Raw genomic sequence first — 20,693 nt, 5'->3', positions numbered from 1 at the left:
GGGGGGGGGGGGTGGAAATCGACAAGCTTCTGCAGTTGAATTGAGAGCTGGCAATGAAGCAAGTTCCCAAAGTAACTGGAAACAGATAAATTTTAGCTTCTTAATTACAATAGTGGAGTATTTCTAGGTTGTGGTTTTCAGGAAGCCGATGTCTGTAAATTGTGTCATTAGCATAAAGAAGGATGACCCTACCGCTTTTGCATGCAACTAGAGAACTCTGATCTGAAGGGCAGTTTTATATGAAAATAATTCAGCAAACTGAAGTAAAAAGGGAAAAATGTTGAAGAACTTTTAATTCCTATGTCCAACACAGCATTCAGAAGCCTACTGTGAAATACAGCTTTCATGAAAGTCCAATTGCAAAAAACCTCACAGAATACATAAGTAAATAGTACGTTAGTATAAGCATAGCCTGCAACTGATTTTTCTTGAAATATTTTAACATTCACATCCTATTAAGACATTTTATATGAATAAATTCAGGTAGATATTTATTTCTGAAAAGTAGGTAACTTCTGAGAGTTAAATATTTAGAAATCTTCACAACAAACACGCATATAGTATAGAGCCCCACATCTGTCTCAAACATTTGCTTAAAAAACAAACTCCAACAAGACATCTTTACAGTTGCAACACAGTATGATTTGAGGTTTCCTCTCTTTTACCGAGTTGCAGCTTGCTCTACAGAAGTATCATTCATAAAGTTGTAAGATTACATCTCTGTTTTGCTGCAGTGCTAAAGGTTAATCCAGACTGTGGCCTGTTGCACTGATGGTTCTTTACTGTGACTCATGAAGAGGTACACTTCAACCAGTAGTTTGTTACTATTACCATTTTCCCTTTTAAACACTCCTACTCTTTCCACAAAGTGGGGTTTTGGTTTTGTTTTTTTTGGTGCTTGTTCCCCTGCCCCCCCATTCTGGAAAACAAAACAAATTGCCAGATTAATTTTAGTCTGCATTTTAAATGATTTTAAAATTAATTCATGTATTCTTCAGTTAATAATTGATGTTCACTTTGAGCAGTGTAATATCTGAATAGTAGAAGTTGTAAAAATTGGTGTCCTAGTCTTACATGATAACAGAGTAGTGTCATTTAAAAAAAAAATCAAAAAACAATGTAAAAATCTCACATTTTACAACTCAAATCTTTAGAAAAATACCATTCTGAAGAATGAGTGTAAAAATAATTGGAAGATTAAAAGTAACAGAGCACTGCTGTAAAATTCACAAGGAAGAGCCATTATTTAAACCACAGCTCTTACCTGTCTTTCACAATAAACTTATCTTGATCATCAGTTTCCATTTCTTCAGATTCTTCATTCACAGTTTTAATTATACCATTTTCTTTGTTTTCATCATTCAGAATCTCATACCACCCATGTTCTAAGGCTGTTCTCCAAGACTGTCTGTCTGTAACCTGAAGCAAACATACAAATTTATAAGTTTCTAAAGAATCAAAGGCCACTAACTTTTAGTGCCCATTACTGTCTACACATAATTTAATTATGCTTTCAGTAAAACGCATAGCATGCAAGAGTTCTCATTTAAGTTACAGGCTCAACAGCACCACCATGCTCCTAGGTATTCTACAATTCACAAATACCTTAACAGTCCCCAGTGTTCCTTGGTAGATCCGGTCTTCAATGTCCAAAAGAAAGTCCCTAAGTCTCAGTTCAAGCTGCTTGTCTGCAGATACATGATATCCATCAGGGGCATTCTGCATCCTTCCCCGTCCTAAAGGAGGTCTGAAGTCACTTTGAGGTTTGTCTGCAAGAATACCAAGTAACTGTGTTAGTGGACTTTGTTCCTTAAGGCTGCTGCTGGGGGAGAGAACAACACAGTCCAGGCAAGAACAAACTAAACACACAGGTTCAAAACCCCCTTCCTGAAGCAACAGCGGCCAACATCAGCATCTCCATGCCAACTAAGACATCTGATCCAACAAAGCAGAGTATGATTTTAAGGGAAGACCTACAGTTTAGGATCCACTCATCCCAACACACAGGAGGAAAAATACTTGTGGATTTCAAAGTCATACTTTGGCCTTATCTACTACTTTAGAAAGCATTTTAATTGTCAATAGGTCTCTGCTATAAGTGCAAGGAGGAAAAAAAAATGCACCAAGAATAAAGCCATTTTTCTAGTATTTTTAGTATTTGAAGGCCCTTATTTGACAAGAGAACTTGTCAGTTTTCTTTCCTGCATGGATCTTTATCATGGCAACACTTAAAACAAGCATGTGCAATTGACAAGTGCAAAAACAAATGATTCAAAACAAAATGCAATTTCTTGAACATTACCCAAGGGAGTTTCATTTTGGTAACATCCTCTACCCATTAACATGCCACAAACAAGCCAGCTGCAAATTTGCGTACACAATATTTTATCAGTGATCGGAGCTAATGCCTTGCCAATAAATGGCAAAATACTTGGCTAAGAGAAAAGGGAAAAACCCTAAATCCTACGTCGCGGATGGTTTTAAGGACACTCCTACATTCTGAAACTCAAAAACAATACTATTCTGCAGATGTCTTCTCATTCTGTAATAAGCGTCTGCCAAAAGAAAAGGAAAAAAAAAAAAGAAAATAGTATCACAGAATCCACTGCCCTGATGTTAAGCCACACAAGCAAAACAGCTACACTATTTTTTTCCTTCCAAAGGTTTTCGTATGACCCTACAATATGCCATCATTTCCTTGTTTACAATAGGCTAGTAAAGACTTTTCAAAGTTTCATGCATTATAATGTTACAAAAGAACATGTCCTATTCAGAAGTCAAGGTAATAGTAATTGGCACCCTTTGCAATGTTTCTGCCTCCACTATCCTATCTTGTGTCTCATCATACTGGAAAAGAGGACATCAGATAGTTGGTATGATTTACCTTTAACAGATATTAATCTTTACCCCCCAGTTAATCTTCTTCCCAAAGCTCAAATTACTTCCTAAAGATGTTTGTTTAAAAGTCAATCCCTTTTTACTAAGCAGCGAGATTAAAAAAAAAGGTAATTTTTCTGTTAAGCATAAACCACCAGAAAATACCACAAAGATACATCAGAAAAAAGAAAGGAAAAAGCCAAACCAGTTTTCCGTAGAGTGAAGCAATGCTTAAGAATAATTCTTATTTCTTAGGAATTACAATTAAATGAGAGTTAGGGGTTTCTAGAACATTATATGTGAGTTACAGCTGTGGAAGCAATTAAGGCCAGGAACCTTTCATTTACCTGGAATATGGAATTTTTCCACAGGAAAACTGCTTAGTTGTTCATATATTCTACTTTTCTCTTGTAAAAGAGTTTCTTTTAAGGCACTCTCCCTATGTCCTCGGGAATTGAGAGCCTCTAGGAGTTGGTCCAGTTGTTCCCGAGAACTGTAAAAGCACCAACGGTTTGGTTTATATACTGGCCTTGGCACCTCTACAACACCACTGGTGTGTGAATCTTGGTCAATATTGGAGGTAGATTCAGAGGATTCCAAAGACTCTCCAGTTCTACTGAATACCTGAGGTTCATTTGTGCAAGTTTGTACACTATTCTGAAAAGAAGAGATTCGAGGCAACAACATGTCTTCTGTGAGACCAGAATAGTCCTCTTCTATAAACAATCCAGGAAGGGAGGGGAAAATCCAGTAGCGTCGGTATAGACGATCACGACCTAATGGGGTGATATTTGTGCAAGCTGTTGCATTCTGAATCTTTTCTAAGAGTTCCTTCTCTTTCCTTTGTTGCTCCTGTTTCAAAGCTTCTTTGTCTTCAGCAGTAAGAGGTTCATTCTTTTCACAAGTGCTCTCTTCTTGTCTTATAATTTCTTTATACCCATTTTGCCCTCTCCTTCCTAAAAGTGAAAGGAAGAAGTATTATAGCAACACATTTATTTCACCAGAAACTCAAGTAAAAGGCAGGTTTTGGTTCTGTCCCTTTCTGATTTATCTGAACTTACACTGTCAAGGACCATCAGCTCAGTAAAGAAACATTACTAAAGAAAAATTCAAGTGATTAATCCCTTTCCCTTGATAAAGAGGTAGCCATCTTTAGTGTACTTTCACTTTGCAGAAACTAGACCATGTCTCATTTACTGACATTGTCATTTTTAACACCATAGAAGAAGAAACAAAATTTGAAGAACTTAGAAGTATGTTATAGAACTATCCTATCAAAGTAAAGTCAAATGTCAGCAATTTCATTATTGAATAGAAACTATGTTTTGGACTTAATTTATCATAATCAAAATTACCAACTTAAACCCCCCAAAGACCTCAAGAAAGACCAGAAACCCTATGTAAGAGCTTTTATTGCAAACTCAGTTATGTTACTTTGACAATTATTTAAAAAAAAAAAGAAGAATATACAAACACACTACTACTTTTCCCCCCTTCAACCTGTACCAGCTGAAAATACTCTAGTTCACATCTTAGTTTACCAAAGAATCAGGTAAAGATCTAGAAAAGAACATCTTGTACAAGAACAAAAGAACAACATTGACACATGCAATGGTGAAAGATGAGGTAGGCACTCAATTTCTACTGATTTCCAGCATGACCTTCACTTTCTCCAATTGCATAAGTGAAATAACACTTGTTTGCCCCCCTGTCACAATGTCTGAAACACAGACATTCCAGAAACTTGAAACTCTGTTCAAGATCTCATCGCTTTGGCATCACAAAACTGTAGCAAACATGTAGACCTGTATTACTGAACTACTCAATTTCCATCCCAGGTACTGTTACTAACTGTAAAAGTTTGCAACCTTAAGTCCACAATGATCCATGACACTCACTGGCATAGATACTAGCAAAGCGCCTTCATGGGAGAAAGGCACAGATGAGCTAGCAGCCAAGAACCATCAACAATTCACCCTCCTTTAGCAATATCTGTGTTTAGTCACAAATAGCAGACACTGCTGTTTACTGCACCACCACTCCTATTAACACACTGCTGAAGAAATCAGATCTGGGGATGTCTGGTTGCATTCTTCTATAGAAGAATTTGCTTCATTAGCAAAGGCAAACTAAACCCAACCACTCAATGTAACATTTTCATTTTAAAATGTTGGTTTTGGTTTTTTTTTTTTGGTAGCTTCCTAATAAAAGGGCCAAAACCACACCATACCCTATTAGGTGAGACTCCTACAACTCAATCTTTCCTCTCTTAGTGCACTGCTCTTTTTTTTAATGGCTTGTCAGGCAACAGCCTGTTTTTTTCAGGCAAAAGAAGAATCCAGAAAGCAAGTATGGAAGACAAGAAGAAGAAGAAATGTGAAAGAATGTACAAGCTGATCACTAAAACTACATCAGGCCAGCTCAATGTACTTAATAGTCCATTCTGATCAAGTTTGGGTCGTGGGTTTGATTTTAGTTTTTCCTTAAAAAATGTATATGAAAGATTCATAAAAATTTACTATAACACCCAAGAACTTCCTGAGTGCACGTGTGCATATGTGTACACAAATGAACAGACACATTGTAGTGTTACCTTTTCCTCGTTTTTTGTTTGGTCCCAGCTCTTCTTCATCCTCTGTCACCGTGTCCATGTCTTGATCTTTACGTTCAGTTTCTTTGCTCTCTGTACTAGTATCAAGTTCTTCTCGTTCCTCCTCACTGACACAATAAAATAAACAGAGGTTGACCAACTGACCAACCATGTATTAACAGCTAAACAGAATGAAAATAATACACAATAGAATATGGCATCTTCAACCTCTCAGAAATACTTAAGGTAATAACACACTTATAATGCTTTTTAAAAATCAGCTTTAACTCCTATAATATATTAAAACCCAGAAGAAATCCAATGAACTGTAAATGGAAAGTTTCATATTAAAGATGAAAACCTGCTCTTTGGTATTCACTCTTGAATTTGAAGAGCACTATTACAATGAGATTATTTTCTTAGACTTCTTAGTATAGTTCTACTGATCCGTATACCACTTTATTAAATGCTTGTTACATATTTTTCCCTCATCTAGCAAATATAATTAAATACCTACAAAACTACATGCAACCATGGCATTATTTTTTTTCAACTATAGTTTCAAAAACATAGTGCAAATCTGTCCTTGGCACATGCTCACCTTTTGTAAGCAGATTTATTTAACTAACTCCCTTCCTCAAGCAGGTAAATATAGTGTTGTATATAGACTTTACCTTTTTTTTCCTGGAATTATATATAGCTGCATGTGCATGAATCTTATCACCTGAAACCATACAGTTTTATTAATAGAACAAAACCCCTTGGTTTTATGTAAATCACCTCATACAGCACAGCATCAAAAAAAAAGCTATTATATTCTATTAATAAACTGTTACGTGAGGTCGTATTACCTAGCTCAGATTAGACCAATTCCTCAGATTAGAAAACAAACTAGATTGGTCTATTATGACGATATTCATAGATATGAAGTCAATGCAAAATAAAAAGTAATGTAAAAAAACCCCATTAGATTTTGCAAGATTCTCTTGTCAGTAGGTAGAACTGTCAAGCTTTCAATAGATTTGTGAGTATAACAAAGTTTGATTTTAAGAATAAAATCACTTTCATAAAGCAATTGTAGAACATTAGGAAGAAAAATAATATCAACATTAAGGAATATATACTTAAAATACACATTTGTATATGATCAAGTCAATGAAAACTACATAGGTAAGGTCTGGCTACATAACTGAAAAGTGCTATATCGTATGTATTACAGTAATACCATGTGTCATACCCAACAGATACTTCTACAGCAGGATTTTTTTGCTCCTCTTCCTTCAGCTTTTCTTGTTTCTCTTTCATTTTTAACTCTTGCTCTTTTAATCTTTCTTCTTTCCTCTTACGTATCCTAATAGCAAGAAGAATATAGAAAACCAGTTGCAATCAGTCTAGTATCTGATCTGGCTACACCTGTTTTCTTTTACAATACAACTAAAAATAACAGTAATGTGGGAAAGCACAATGCTTAGCGCAATAACATTTCACCTCTGTCTAGGATCTCAAGAAACCAGCATAAAACTCAAACACTACTACCGTTTCTTACATGCCTTTTGCAATCCAGGAATTACTCTAATTTGTAATAACAAAGTTTAGCTTTCCATATCCTAGTTTTACCTGGCTGCTGCAGCCTCTCGTTCTTTGCGATGCTGTTCTGCCTTTAATTCTCTAAACTCCTGTTTTGCCTGTCGTAACACATCAACAGAGTCCTCAATGAAATCTCGAGTGGAGACGAGAGTCAGAAGTTTCCCACAGAGGGCATGGAGGATCTTCATCTTTTCTCCTAATGAAATGAAGACCAATGTTAATATATCATTATACAACTGATAAATAAGCCTTACTCTGACATGCTCCAGACTGAAGACTGGCTCTCACTCAAGGAGAAGCAAACAGTCAGCCATCTGTAGTGCACCAGCTGCACTTGCAAAGAGGCATTTCCTGAAATACTTGCTTTGCTCAGAGATACAAGCCTTTATTTTTAATTTATTAATTTTTAGCACTAAAATAAGAACTAAAATGCAGTATTATCTTCAAAACAGAGATGAACAGGAGATAGTAATTTCTTCACCATTTCCAAATAAACAAAAGACTCAAACCAGAGCAGCAATAAAAATCGGAGACTGAATCACTCAGAAGCTTCTCCCAGAGAGATTCCCTTCTACAAGTAAAACTAGCTTTTCTTTAAAATCGGATTTTAAAAAAGCTACTTAGAAGTGATGAGGTTGCCTAGCTCTGCAATCTCTGATCTCGTGGGACCTGCTTGTAGGGGCCAGAGCACAGGGGATGGGTGTTGGTCTAGATGACCTCCAGAGGTCCTTTCTAACCTAATTTATTCTATGATAAGATAAGTTTTGACCATTATTGATCTGAAGCAGTTAAAAAACTGATCACTTGATGGACAATCATCTCTAACATTTACTGTCTTTTATTACCTGGCAACAAATCATACACTGAGGTACTTGAAAGTTTCTTCAAGAGACCAGGGTTACTTAATCTCAGCTCCATGCACGCATCATCAGTAGCATCAAACCCTCCTCGTTTCTGGTAACGGTATTTTGCATTGGCTGATGTTACATCAGCACCTGACGCTAGAATGTGAAGCCTGAGAATCTCAGAAAGAGTGCAGCTATCAAGATCCAAGTTTTTCAAATTGCAGCCTGAAGTTGAGAAGAACAGACAGTTATTTTACATAGATATTTAAATGTTTATAAATATTTAAAATGTGCTTTAAAATACAGATCAAAATCAGAACAGTAACAAAACAAGTAGTGAAACCCACACATACCCTGGTGTAACTGGGGCCATGCAGCTGCCAAAGTTGCAACTGCAGACAGTGCAGATTTTGTGGGGTCTGCATCTTCATCCAAAGCCTCTGTTAAATCTTTAAGAAATAAAGACTTTATTCTAGTGCAAATTAAAACTTGTACTGTGAAGGGGGGGAAAGCAAGCCTTTTTTTTTTTTTTTTAGAAGTTGCAGGCAGAACAAGAGACAGGACAATTCAACATCCAAATTGAATTTTACTTATCTTTAAATGCAACTTAAAATCTAACTACAAGCTAAGGACATGCACCACATCCTATACACTGTTCCCAAAGCAACCACAATACACAAAACATACACAGTGGCAACATAAGAGGCAGCAACACCAAATCTCTAAACACACTTGAAAGCAAAACCAAACAACAATGCAACACCACCTGTATTTCAATCCCTCAAATGAGCTGTTATTTCCTATCATCATCTTGGTTTTAGGAAGGTCATCCAAGCCAACCACACATTTTGATAGTGGTTATCACCATTCACTGTACACATTGAATCTGCAACTTCGATATAGCCTTACTGTTCTGCACAAATACAATTACTACAGCATTACAAGGAAACCGTATTTCACCAAAACAAGCATCTGAACTTAGAAAAAGAGCATCACACACTAGCAAACTGACCAGGAAAGCAGGGCAGTGAGAGGGAGAACAGCAGAATTTAAGACAAAAGTTTCCTTAGCACTTACAGGTATTTCTCCAGAGGGCTGGCACAATTTTTTGAGTGTTGTATGCTGTTTCAATAATTTCACTTTATTCAAGTCCAAATCATTAAGCAGTTACAAAGTCACCCAGTCAGCAAAGTGCCACAAATCCAAACTAAAACTACATGAAAAGCAAACCTACAGGTTCTTTTATGACAATGTTGTTTATAAACTGTCACCCAGACATGGCAGAATTAACCTCTACACCTCCCCTTCTCACTGTATCTCTATAACAGGGTTTGAGAAAATACTGTACACCCCAAAACTTCACTATCATGGTGTTTTCTGTTGCATAAGCACTGCCTGTACAGAATTTAAGTAAGCAAACATGCTGACTGCCACTAGTTTGGTTAGCCAGAATTACAAAAGGCAAAAACATGCAATTATTTTATGGGAAAGAATATGTCTAAATAAGAGTGACAAGAAATGAAAGTTCCAAGACAAGTAAAAGATAATAAAATGCTCTGCTCACAGTTCTGCTAAACCAGAAGTAAACCAGCAGTTTTTTTCAATTGCCAACCCCATATAGTCAAATTAAAATATGAAAGTTACCTTATTATTCATAGGACTGATCAGAAAAAAGGTAAAGAATCTTATCAACTATTCTATGATTACCTGATAATAGAATCCTTGCTTATATTGCCCAAGCAATGCTCTAATACAGCCTAAATTTGTTAACACTGTATCAAGTCTGTAACTTTCTTCAATTAACGAGACCAGCTTGTATTGCTGAAGACAGTTCCCATTTTTTACATAAAGACATTTTATAGATTGGACATAAATCTTAAGAATTATGCATAGCCTTCAAGGGAGGAATTGAACATTTCTGTACCTCACACATCTGTTTCATGGGGAACCACAGGACTGACTTGAAACAGGGAGCACTCCTATGTTCCCATCTACATCTAATGAAATAGGCTAGCAGAAAGGGTCAAAGCTGCTACTTTAACTAGTCATCAGACTTGTCAGTCCATAATCACAGGACCACATATATTTGGAACAAAGCCTGCACTTCCTTCTGTCACTGGTTAGCATATACCAATTGCCTCTGAGAACATGTGCAACTTCAGCCTTAGAATGAAGATCAAAGGCAGAGTGACTGTGAGATCCATTACTGGAGAAACAGAGACATGGTAGTATCTAGAATTATATATCCACAACTCCGTCTTGAAGGACAATGAATATTGAATTCTCCATTATAGTTGTGTCCAGAAGTTGCAATTTTTTTTTTTTTTTTTTTTTTTTAAATAGCTACAGATAAAGACCTTTGAGAAGATTTAGGAAAATGCCTTGTTTCCTGACCCTCGGGAGAAACATTTAACAGTGCTAAAGGAAGAGGAGGAAGGTGAAGACAAGTTTCCTTCACCTCCAAAACATAAGCAGTGCTGTTAAAAGCTTATTATGCTTTGCTGGATACAACTGTAGTAACAATGAGCTTGCTTTTTCCCTATTCCCCCCAGACGCCAACCTCCATGCCAGTTTAGAGCTTTGATAGTTTCAGATAAAAGGGAAAAAACAAGTGCATTTACATACAATATCCATGCATAATAAGACACAGTTAAACAAAGGAATGCCATAAATCATGCAGTTGAAAGTTAATTCCAGTGGAATTTCAGTTTTTCAGCAGTAAAATTAAAGATCTGACCTTTGGTCTCAGCATCAGCTATTTGATCTTTGGCCACTTCCTCTTCCTCTTCGGCCATTGCCTGAAAGATGGCAGTCAGGAAGAAAAACAGCAATTCACATAGTGGGCCTTCAGTGTCATTTCCTACAAGAGCTTCCTCTAAAACTTCTGTGAATAAAGTTTAAGAAGCGTCACTTTTGCCGCAAAGTTGGAAAATGATTATGTACTGAAGAATGAAAACAATTTTTTTTCCTCCAGAATCAAGTAATTTTCCATAATTTACCACACATCTTCCTAAGATAATGCTGTCAGAAAGAGTGCTGACAAAATAACAGCATTTACTCTTGCAGTTATAAATTAAGAAAACTACAAATAGACATTCTAATAAGTAGATTAACAGTAGATTAATCAAATTAATTTTGATTTTACAAATGCTGCACAAGTTGACTCTGAAGAGAAAACTGGATTGAAATGTACATGTAAGGACTGATATTAAAGCTGCACAGAAAATTTTGTAGCACTGATACTTGGGTGCTCTTAAAATGTTGGGTTGTTTGGTAGAAGGAACACCTTACCACATAAACAACAACTTGCCTAAAGTCACTCCTTCAGGAAATTCATCTTGAAGATCAAAAAGTTCTCCAAAAGCATGTAAAAATTCCAAAACCATCAGTGCATCACCAAAGATCTCAGGAGGAAGTCTCGTCTTCACTGGTATTGGAATTGGAAGTTCCTGTAATCCAAATGGGACAACTTAATATTGCATTTGGTTTCTGCAGAGAACACAAGTGATTAAAACCAAACAGTATGAATCTGATGAGCATATCTGTTGGGTTTCTTTACATTTTAATGAAAATAGTTCTGCAAGACGCAATCAATTATCATGGTAAGATCTGTGGTAGTACTAACTTTAAAAAACAAAGAGCATTCAACTTGGACATAAATATTTTGATATAAAAGTTCATTCCTGTCCATAAACTTGAATGATTTTGTATCTTTATTTAAAAGGAACTCAAACCCACTACAAGTTAAGAACACTGGCTGTCAAGATTTTTCACTTAAACCTGCTTTATCTCACAAGAGTTTTGAATTTAAGTTTACTGGAACTGTCCAAACAAGCAAAAATAAGCATATTCTTTAAAAGTAACTCATTATTGCTTGCAAAGACAAGCAAACAAAAACCCAACACATTCACATAAAAACACACCCATCTGATACCAGGATATGCAAGATGATGTCTAATGACTGAGCATTGTAGTATTAGGGTTTTTGTGTCGGTAAGTCAGTTATGATAGCTAAAGACATTTTATAGGGAGCTGACGTAACAATGCAACAAGACCACTTAACAGAGACACCACCTCCCATAACACAGATTTACAGTGTCTATAACACTGAGTTTGACTTTCAAATTAACATCTTGATGCAACTTTTCAAGATTTGTCTTCACTTGATGTTTCTTAGCAGAGTCGAACAATTTTCAGAAGGATGGCTTCTTTCCACAATGGTAGTAGTCCACAAACACTAATAAGAAGAATGCTAAATACCTTACTGTCGTCTCTGAAAGCATAGTATTTTGTACATTACCTGAGAAGGGAATTTTTTGAAAAACAGTCTATGGGTGGATCTTTCTTCTTGCCTCCTCACCTAAACTCATCTTTATTCAGGTTTTTCAATTGTCACTGTAGTGATGATACTACTTTCCCATCCCTCCCTCTTTCGTTTCCAATTATAACACAGTAGCATAGTTTTGCACAGCTTCCTCTCATTTTGACAACAGTCTTCCCTTTCTTCAGTTTCTTCTCCCTTTCTGTACATAGCCAAGAGTTTTCACTCATCTTCATGGGCCTATACAGCTGTCCTTGCAAATCTATTCAATTCTCATACTCCTCCCAAGTAGCACTATCACTTCAATTCATTTGACACTCTCCTCTATTCCCACTTGTCCTCTTTGCGCTTCTATCATGTTGCCCTGTGTATCTCAAAGACGACCCTGTCCTTGTGTTTGACAATTTTGCCTCCATTCACTATTCCCTGCCAAAATTAATCATAATGAAGTGTACATGAACATATAACAATAGTCAACCTTTCATTATGCATAGCCACACTATATTCTTGTTTAGAACATTAAGTTCTTTGGGGGGAGTAAATTCTTGTTATTTTCTCCAAGTTTCCAGGATCATCAAGAAAGACGCTCGTTAATCAAGGATAGTGCTAGAGTTTAAATCAAAAGAATGCCCCAGGGACTAACAAGCTAATGTCCTTTTCACCTTTTGCAGCCAAAAATTTTGCTTCTTCATTATTAAAATCCTTTAAGTAACTCAGGTTTATTCTAAGTAAGCTCACATCGTATATTTACCAGAAAACTCATGCATCCTCAATACCCTCTACTCATTAAGGTCAGTGCTTTAAAAATACATCTGTTCTACATTAAGACTGAGAACAGCCTGTAAAGTTTTTCTGAGGAAGAAAATGCAGATGCAGACAAAACTATTAACATCACCAGTGGGAAATATTACATGACTGTAGGTGATTCACAACCCCTATCATTCAGATCAGATCTAGATCTGCCTCTGAATTAGGGAATCTAGCTTGGGGATCCTGTAAAATAGAAGCTTGAGCTATTCCAAATCCTATCATACCTTCAGATCGTCACATTCCATATCTTCTCTAGGCTTACTCCATTGTTTCAGGTATTCCACATACTTTCTTTTTTCTTCACGCAGTTTCTCTCTTTCCTGAAAGAGAGAGTCATAACTGTACATAAAATATGGTCAGATTGCTCTATAATAGTTTCTAGAACTGCACCACTTTCTATTTCAATCACACCGAAAAATTCAACTAAACCAGATTTATTTAGAATTAAGTAATCTAATAATTTTTATTTTATATATGAAGATATTGGCAGAAACATTTAGAAGTAAACTGAAGTGATACTTTGTTGGATTAGACAGAGGTGGGGTTTTTTTTTGTTTGTTTGGTTTTTTTTTAAACAGTACTGCCTGAGGAAAATGCTTCCATTTTTAGGTATGTTTATCAAGTTTGCCACAACAAAAGACTATCAAAATAGACAGTGAATATGGCTCTGATACAGTATAGTGGAATAAATAATTAATTCATAGTCAAAGTAACAAAAAGCAAGAAGTAATTTAGCAATTTCCACCCACAGAAAAAACACAAGGAAACCCACAAACATTTAATAAGCTGTGAAACTGATGCAGTACAATGTCTTTAACACTTAAGTAGAAGACAACCATCAAATCAAATACTGTCAAGCATTATTGGCCAAAAAAAAAAACCAAACCAACTGAATCGTTACCTCAGCAGTAACTTCAAAGTGAACTTTCTGTGAACTAAACTCTAATACAGAGAATGCTATCCAGAAACACAAATCCTTAATCATAACTTAAAACTACCTAAAGAGCATTTCTATGAACTGAAAACAGTTAATGGAAAATAACTTGAAGCAGATAGCAACTAAGTAAACTAGCAAGCCATTATACACTTCCCATATGAAGGTTGTATACTGCAAACATATTTACTTTTTCTTTTTCTATTTTGAGTCTCTCTTTCTCTTCTTTCTTCTTCATCCTTTCTTCTTCCACAATCTTCTTTAATTCTTCTCTCTTTTTTTCCTTATCTTCCTTCTCCTTTCTCTTAGCTTCTATAGCACTTGCCTTCTCTCGCTTTAATTTAGCTTTTTCAAAAGCTATAAAAGAAAAAAAAGCCACCAAAAAGGGTTTTTTTCATAAAATGTTAATTTCATTTAACTGTGCTAAATACTTATCTTTTTATAATTAGCATATGAAAAAGATATGAACACTGAATTGTTTCTATGCCAACCAGAAATTCAACCACTTCAAAGTTCTTTAGAGAACCAGAATTTTAATCCTAAGTATGTTTTACATGGTTGTCAGTGGTCAAATTTCTGTGTTTATGAGTATACAGAAGTTTATTAGTTCTATCAAGTGACACAGATGACTCAAACTGCATATAATTACAGCAATATATTTAGTAATAACTGCTTAATAAAAGCATGTCACAACTACGTGTAGCATATAACAATGTAACATCTGTGACAGTAAAAAACTTTAAATAAGTGATCTTTAAATATTTATTTATTTCTCAACTACTGAGAAGTTAATGCATTTGAAACCTACTTAGTATCCCAGTGGGTTTTGTGCAAGTTTTACTTCTGTTACACAGTTTAAGCTGAACTTTAACTGTTAATAGATGTTACTGTCTGAGGAGATCCAGATTTCTTTATAGCTGTCTGCAGAAGAACAGCATGATACAAATTTCCACTTTCTGTGGACAAACAATGACTGTCAACCTACATACAATCTAACAAATAAAAGGGGGTTAGGGGGCTTACCATTTTAATTGAAGAAACAAGAAAGCTAGAATCACAAGTGAACAAAATTAAAAAAGATCCTTACTTCTATTACCAAGTGGGCAACATTCAAAAAAAGCTTTTGATTACATTTTCCAATAAAATTCTGAAAAATGGGCTACATTGCTTTTACAGGTAGCTACTATACATACCAGTAATGGCTTTCAACCAGGAAATGAAAGCAGTGAGTCTGATCCTCCCTAGTCTTCCACATACTAAGAAAGTTTGGGGTTTTTTTTTGGTATTTGGTTTGAGTTTTTTGGTTGTTGGTTTTTTATTTGGTACTTGGTATTTTGCTACCTTTTCACATCATCAGTATAGTACTATAGCAGCTCTTTATAAGATACTTCATGAACATCAGCAATTTCCAGTCCAATTAAACATGATTTACAAATAAAATGTTTAGATTAGTATTTGATTACATTAATACAGTATATTTGAAAATGTACTTTTAAGCCTATTGTACAAATAGGATCACACTTTTCAAACAACCAGTGTAACATGTTGCCTGTTTCAAATTGAAGAACTGCATCTTTTTAAAAAATAAATTAAAAAAAAGTTTAAAATTATGGGCCAACATTGGACCAAAAATGAGCACACAGAAGAATGTGACACACCATGGTATTTTTAAAAATTATTAGTTATTTGATGTGTTCATCACCATTTTGTGTCCTCAAAGAACAGAAAGCACAAAGTCTGAGTATCTACATGCTGTGACAGCTTTCTAGCGAGGTAGCAAAAAATACAAAGAATACATTTGTATGTCCACGTCATACAACTCATTTCAAGGCTGATAGGTCTTTCATTGTTTGAAACTGTATGTTTCAAGGGCACTGGGTTTTGGGATGCAATAGGGTAACATAAAGAGAAAATTAAGCCAGATTATGTCATAACTAGCCATCTAGAAGCTGCAGCTAATGCCACACAAGAAAGGAAGCAGCTTTGATGCTGATCAGCTATTATCTTGTTCTGTGCTGTCATCTCCAACACATAAACAAATAGATGCTAGTTGTGCAAAAAAGTGGACACACAAATTTAGTAGAGCCTGTTAAATCCTAACACCCCCATATCCTATGAAGAAAAGGCCCTGAGCAGCCTCAGAAGACTTTGCAGTATTTAAGCAGATGTTGGACTACACAATTTCCAGATGTCCCTGTCATCCTAAAGCATCCTATGATAATGGAAATGAGAGGCAGAAACCAGAAGTTCACTGAAATACTTCGACAGATGAAAGCCTTTCTTTAGGAAGGACATCAGTGCTTACAACCCAGAATATGTCCTTGTCTGAGCTTTGCCTCCTCAAGAAGACACACCACTTTACCTCGTTAAACCCATACAAAAGGTACGTGGGTCCCTCTACGTAATGTGAAACCAAGTTTAAATAGATCAGCAATAGGTCAAAAGTAAGCCAAAATAATTCAATTAGTCCAAAATAAAAACCTCAAGTGACTTGTGCTCTTTTAACTGGAAAAGTCATAAACACACTGTAAGTAACCTTGCAGAACATTTAGACATACCTTAAATATTTATGTACAGACATCTTCAGAAAGAGTTAAGATTTCCTTAAGGATTATTAGAGGTTTAAAAATCATTGCAGTTCTCTTAAATTTTGGGGTAGTTTCTCCATTTATGGATTTGCCTCACACAACAGAATAATTTTTGTTAGAAGTTCATGTTTTGTTATACCTTCAGCTGGTAAAATTTATACTTCTACCTCAGGATCCAAACTTTTGCAAGAAATTATTTTGCTCTTTATCTGAGAGAGAAAACAGAGCTGGACTACAAGCTTCCTAAATTCCCAAGTTTAGTAATACATTAATAAGTAAATAATAATAAATTAATAAATAAATAGATCAGGAAACAACCATTCTAACCACCAAAAGGAGCACTCCCTGAAATAGTGCTGTGGCACTGCACTCATTACATTTTCCCTTTGAAAGGTACAACCCCCAAAATACTCTAATTATGGCCTGCTCTCAGACCTGCAACTACTAGTTCTACTGGTCATACTAGACCTTAACTTACCCATGGCATGCATATCTTCCTTTTGTTTCCGGAACCTTGTCTTTTCCCTTGTTACTTTACTTTTGTTTCCTCGGTTACTTTTTTTAGCAGCAATCTCATCCTCCTGATACAGAATATGAAGAGGCAGTAGAAAAAAAGAACACAACGTCTACAGTGAAACGAACAGCAACAGATATTCCAAATTTTTCAACAGTTCTTTAAAACAAGGATAAAACATAGGCTGCAAGAGTTTCCCAAAAACATATTACATACTCAGAGATCCTGCACAATAGTGTGTGGGTGAGGGACCCAAAATTTTCTTCGAGCTTTCTATTTAAATAAAGTAGTTTAGAGCACTAAGCTTTGCTGTGTATCTAAGAGCACTAATTAAAGTTTTTTAGCAAATTATTAATTGCTCTTAGAAGGGACAAGTACTCTATGCACCTTCAAAACACACTGAAAAGCTAGTTTCTTAGTGGTATCACAGAAATAAAGAAAAACAAAAAGGTAACATCCAGTATGGTCTCCTTTACCAGCTTAACTATAGAGCAATCTACTTTAATAGCAATTATGTAATATAACCCAATTGCATTCCACCTGTTCTGAAAGTTCACAGAGAAATTGGAAGAACTTAAAGACTATGCTGACGTGTCTTCATCTGGAATTAAAAATTCTATTACTTACATTACCAGTAGACACTCTCTTTGGAGGTCTCCCTTGTCGCCTGCTGGCAGGACTGAAGATAAATGTGGGTGGGTCATCAGGAAAGATGTAGGAGAAATTTTGTTCTGCTAGACTGTATTTTGCAATTGATGTTGCCTTTTTAAGAAAGATGAAAACAGATATTCATTGTGAAAATTCTTACCTCTTCATAAATATAAGTTAATTCATGAATCATTAATTCACAAAAAGACAGTAAAAGTAACTAGATTTACAACTGGTTAGCTAAAGATAAGAAATGAAACTCTGAAATAGTATAACCATAGAGTTACTCAACCAAGAGGATAATAATGTCAGCAGCACATATTTGAAAATATTATTTGACCTCATTTGGTAAGATTTTATTTCTTTACACGCCTTTTAGCAAACACAGCTGGACACAGTCTTTCTAGCAAGTTACTGAAATGAGTCAAGAATGTGACAGAGAAAGCCAGAAAACTAATTTATGGAAGAATCACATAATTCTCCAACATACTTAAACATTTCTGGAGGAGGAGAAAATTTATGACTTCTCATTCTGAGTTGTCAAAGTTTCTTTTCAAGTCAGCTTTCTCAGCCTGGTGACTTCAGGAAGTCTGCCCTTATCAAGTGATATGTACGAGGATACAAAGGAAACACTTCCTAATAGGACATGTTTACATAACTACTGAAATGCAAGGCAACCAGCAAGGGAACAAGGACACACTTCACAAAAAGCCCAAAGATAAGATGGCAAATGCACATATATACAGAATATAACAATTTTCCTGAAGTACCAGAAAGCATTGCTAATGGATCACTAGACCCAGCACATTGTATCACATCAAGGACAACATGATAGCTAACAAGCCCAAGGAAGCGGGTGGTTTATCCCTTTCAGCTCTATTTTCTCATATTTTCATTTCTTGAAAAGAGACAGACTTTAAAGATAAACTTATTTAGAAATCAGTCAATTTTGTTATTTTCTACAACTTCCAGAGGCAAAATTCACATTAAACCTCTGAGATGAGAGCATAACTGTGCAGAATAAGCAGTTACACAGCTATATAAGGATTTTTCTTAAACATGCATACAAAATACAAGATATAATGAACAAACATGCTACTTCCCAAAAACAAGATGAAGATAGAAGATTTTTCAAGTCAAGGCTGCAATACACAGTGAAAGAGTACAGGATCTCCTGTGGCACAGCATGCAGAGCAAGGGAAATTGCTGCCTCCTTAGTGAGTGTGGGAAGAGCTGCTCAATTCCTTGAGTACAAGGAAACAGAAATTTTAGGGTCATCCTGCACAGACCAAGATGTGAACTTCAGTCTGAACTTGTAATAAGTATCACCATGTATGTCCACAGAAGATGACAAAAATATACATCTTAACATCTTCAACTTCTAAGGCCTTATCAAAAACCCATTCCAGCAACCCAAACTCTTCAGTACTTCTCTCTCACTGAAGAGCTGGAGACTGAATTCAATCTACAAGAAAAATATTTTCCAGCTAAAAGCATTACAACAGAATAATATTAACTTACTGTCCCAAACCAGAAATAATTAATTTTTATTTGACTTGGAAATACCAGCTGCATACCTTGAAGAATAAAAACAACTCATGTGTTAGCCTAAGCAAAAACATACTACATTTTAATAAATAACATTTTTCCAGGTGAAAGCTTCTTTTAGCTAGAACATTGTACCCATGTACCCTGGGACATTTCCAAGCTGGTAGCTGAAGAATAAATTAGGGAATTAAATTCTGCTTTATGTACAGAAAAAAATACCATCTTGTTTACAAGTAAAAGTTAACAAAAACTTGCTTTTACAATGAAAGTTGCAGCATTCATCCTTTTATTTTGGAAAAAGTCAAATACTAACTCAATGCATTACACTTATAAAAAGCTATACTTGATGTAGTTTAAAAAAGAAGCTCTGAGCAGGTAGTAGAGGGGGAAAAAAAGACTGAATATGGTCAATATTCTATCCCACAAATTATTTCTTCTTACTTACCTTAGTTTTAATGACACCATCATGTGGTTCACAGTGTTGTTTCAGAAAAAGTTTAAGTCTGTCGCGAGTAAAGAGATGTTTCCTCCGGCTGTACAAGGAAAGAAAGGTAGCAGTATCAACAAACATAATTACTATTTAATTACAGCTGAAAATATGTGCAAGAACACATGTAACAGATCATACAATTGACCTTTTTCTTAAGTATAAAATATACCCTTACAATTATAATTAACAGCCATTCTCTGCAACACCAATTCAAAATTTCCTTATGAACAGAACACAATACTTAAATAGCTGTTCAATGCATCTATAATTTTTGTTTTGAAGATCCTGTGCATTCTTTTATTCACATATACAAACTCCACAGCCTATTCTTGCCCACTAGATCCTCCAAACATTCCTTTCTATCACAGTAGCTTTTTAAATCCCCAAATAAAACTAAACTCAATTGTTTTAGAAGAGGGTGAAAACAAACAAGCAAACAAGGAATGCAGGAAAGCAGCATTCACCCCTCTCTAATGGGAAGGTAAGGCACAGAAGCCTCAAGCCAACAAGTGAAAGGGGTGAATCCACACTCTGCTTGGTCAGGCTGTGGCAATCCTCACTGCAGGACAATGAGTGCTCTGAATGCTTCCTGGCACCCCAGGGAACCCACACTATTTCAGGGGAAGAAGAAAACCAACTGTACAGGACTAGTTAATGAGAAAACTAATCTCAATTCATGCTGGAACTAAATTACTTGAAATCACTATTTTTTTTATTAAGGTATCCAGTTTATAAAGTTCTGATGCACAATCTACTCTTAAAAAATGTTTTTAACTAAAATCAAGACAAAAAGTATGTTATTTATGAAGCAAAAACTCTTCTCAGCTTTATATTTTAAAGCAGTGAATCAGTCTTATTGACAGTGTCTGCTCCAATGTTTCAAACCAGTAATGCTACCAGACAAGAGAGCTCACAATGCCAATAGTTCATCAATATTGTAG

General features: G+C 35.6%; 1 protein-coding gene across 1 annotated transcript in view; it reads right to left on the bottom strand.

The window, feature by feature from the left end:
• BAZ1A (bromodomain adjacent to zinc finger domain, 1A) overlaps positions 1 to 20,693 on the bottom strand; it is a gene marked incomplete at its 5' end in the record, with an annotated part of 49,406 nt that overhangs the window by 15,603 nt on the left and 13,110 nt on the right. The window contains 15 exons of the mRNA XM_010151578.1: positions 1,265 to 1,419; positions 1,606 to 1,769; positions 3,225 to 3,833; positions 5,471 to 5,595; positions 6,705 to 6,818; positions 7,085 to 7,250; positions 7,900 to 8,124; positions 8,253 to 8,348; positions 10,637 to 10,783; positions 11,210 to 11,348; positions 13,255 to 13,350; positions 14,155 to 14,321; positions 17,031 to 17,133; positions 17,694 to 17,828; positions 19,708 to 19,795. Of these exons, the coding sequence (XP_010149880.1) occupies positions 1,265 to 1,419; positions 1,606 to 1,769; positions 3,225 to 3,833; positions 5,471 to 5,595; positions 6,705 to 6,818; positions 7,085 to 7,250; positions 7,900 to 8,124; positions 8,253 to 8,348; positions 10,637 to 10,783; positions 11,210 to 11,348; positions 13,255 to 13,350; positions 14,155 to 14,321; positions 17,031 to 17,133; positions 17,694 to 17,828; positions 19,708 to 19,795 (2,529 nt within the window). The remainder of the gene's footprint in view (positions 1 to 1,264; positions 1,420 to 1,605; positions 1,770 to 3,224; positions 3,834 to 5,470; positions 5,596 to 6,704; positions 6,819 to 7,084; positions 7,251 to 7,899; positions 8,125 to 8,252; positions 8,349 to 10,636; positions 10,784 to 11,209; positions 11,349 to 13,254; positions 13,351 to 14,154; positions 14,322 to 17,030; positions 17,134 to 17,693; positions 17,829 to 19,707; positions 19,796 to 20,693) is intronic.

Source organism: Eurypyga helias, unplaced genomic scaffold (assembly GCF_000690775.1).
Source record: "Eurypyga helias isolate BGI_N326 unplaced genomic scaffold, ASM69077v1 scaffold35285, whole genome shotgun sequence".
Taxonomy (NCBI): Eukaryota; Metazoa; Chordata; class Aves; order Eurypygiformes; family Eurypygidae; genus Eurypyga; species Eurypyga helias.
This window is presented reverse-complemented; position numbering and strand designations above follow the sequence as displayed.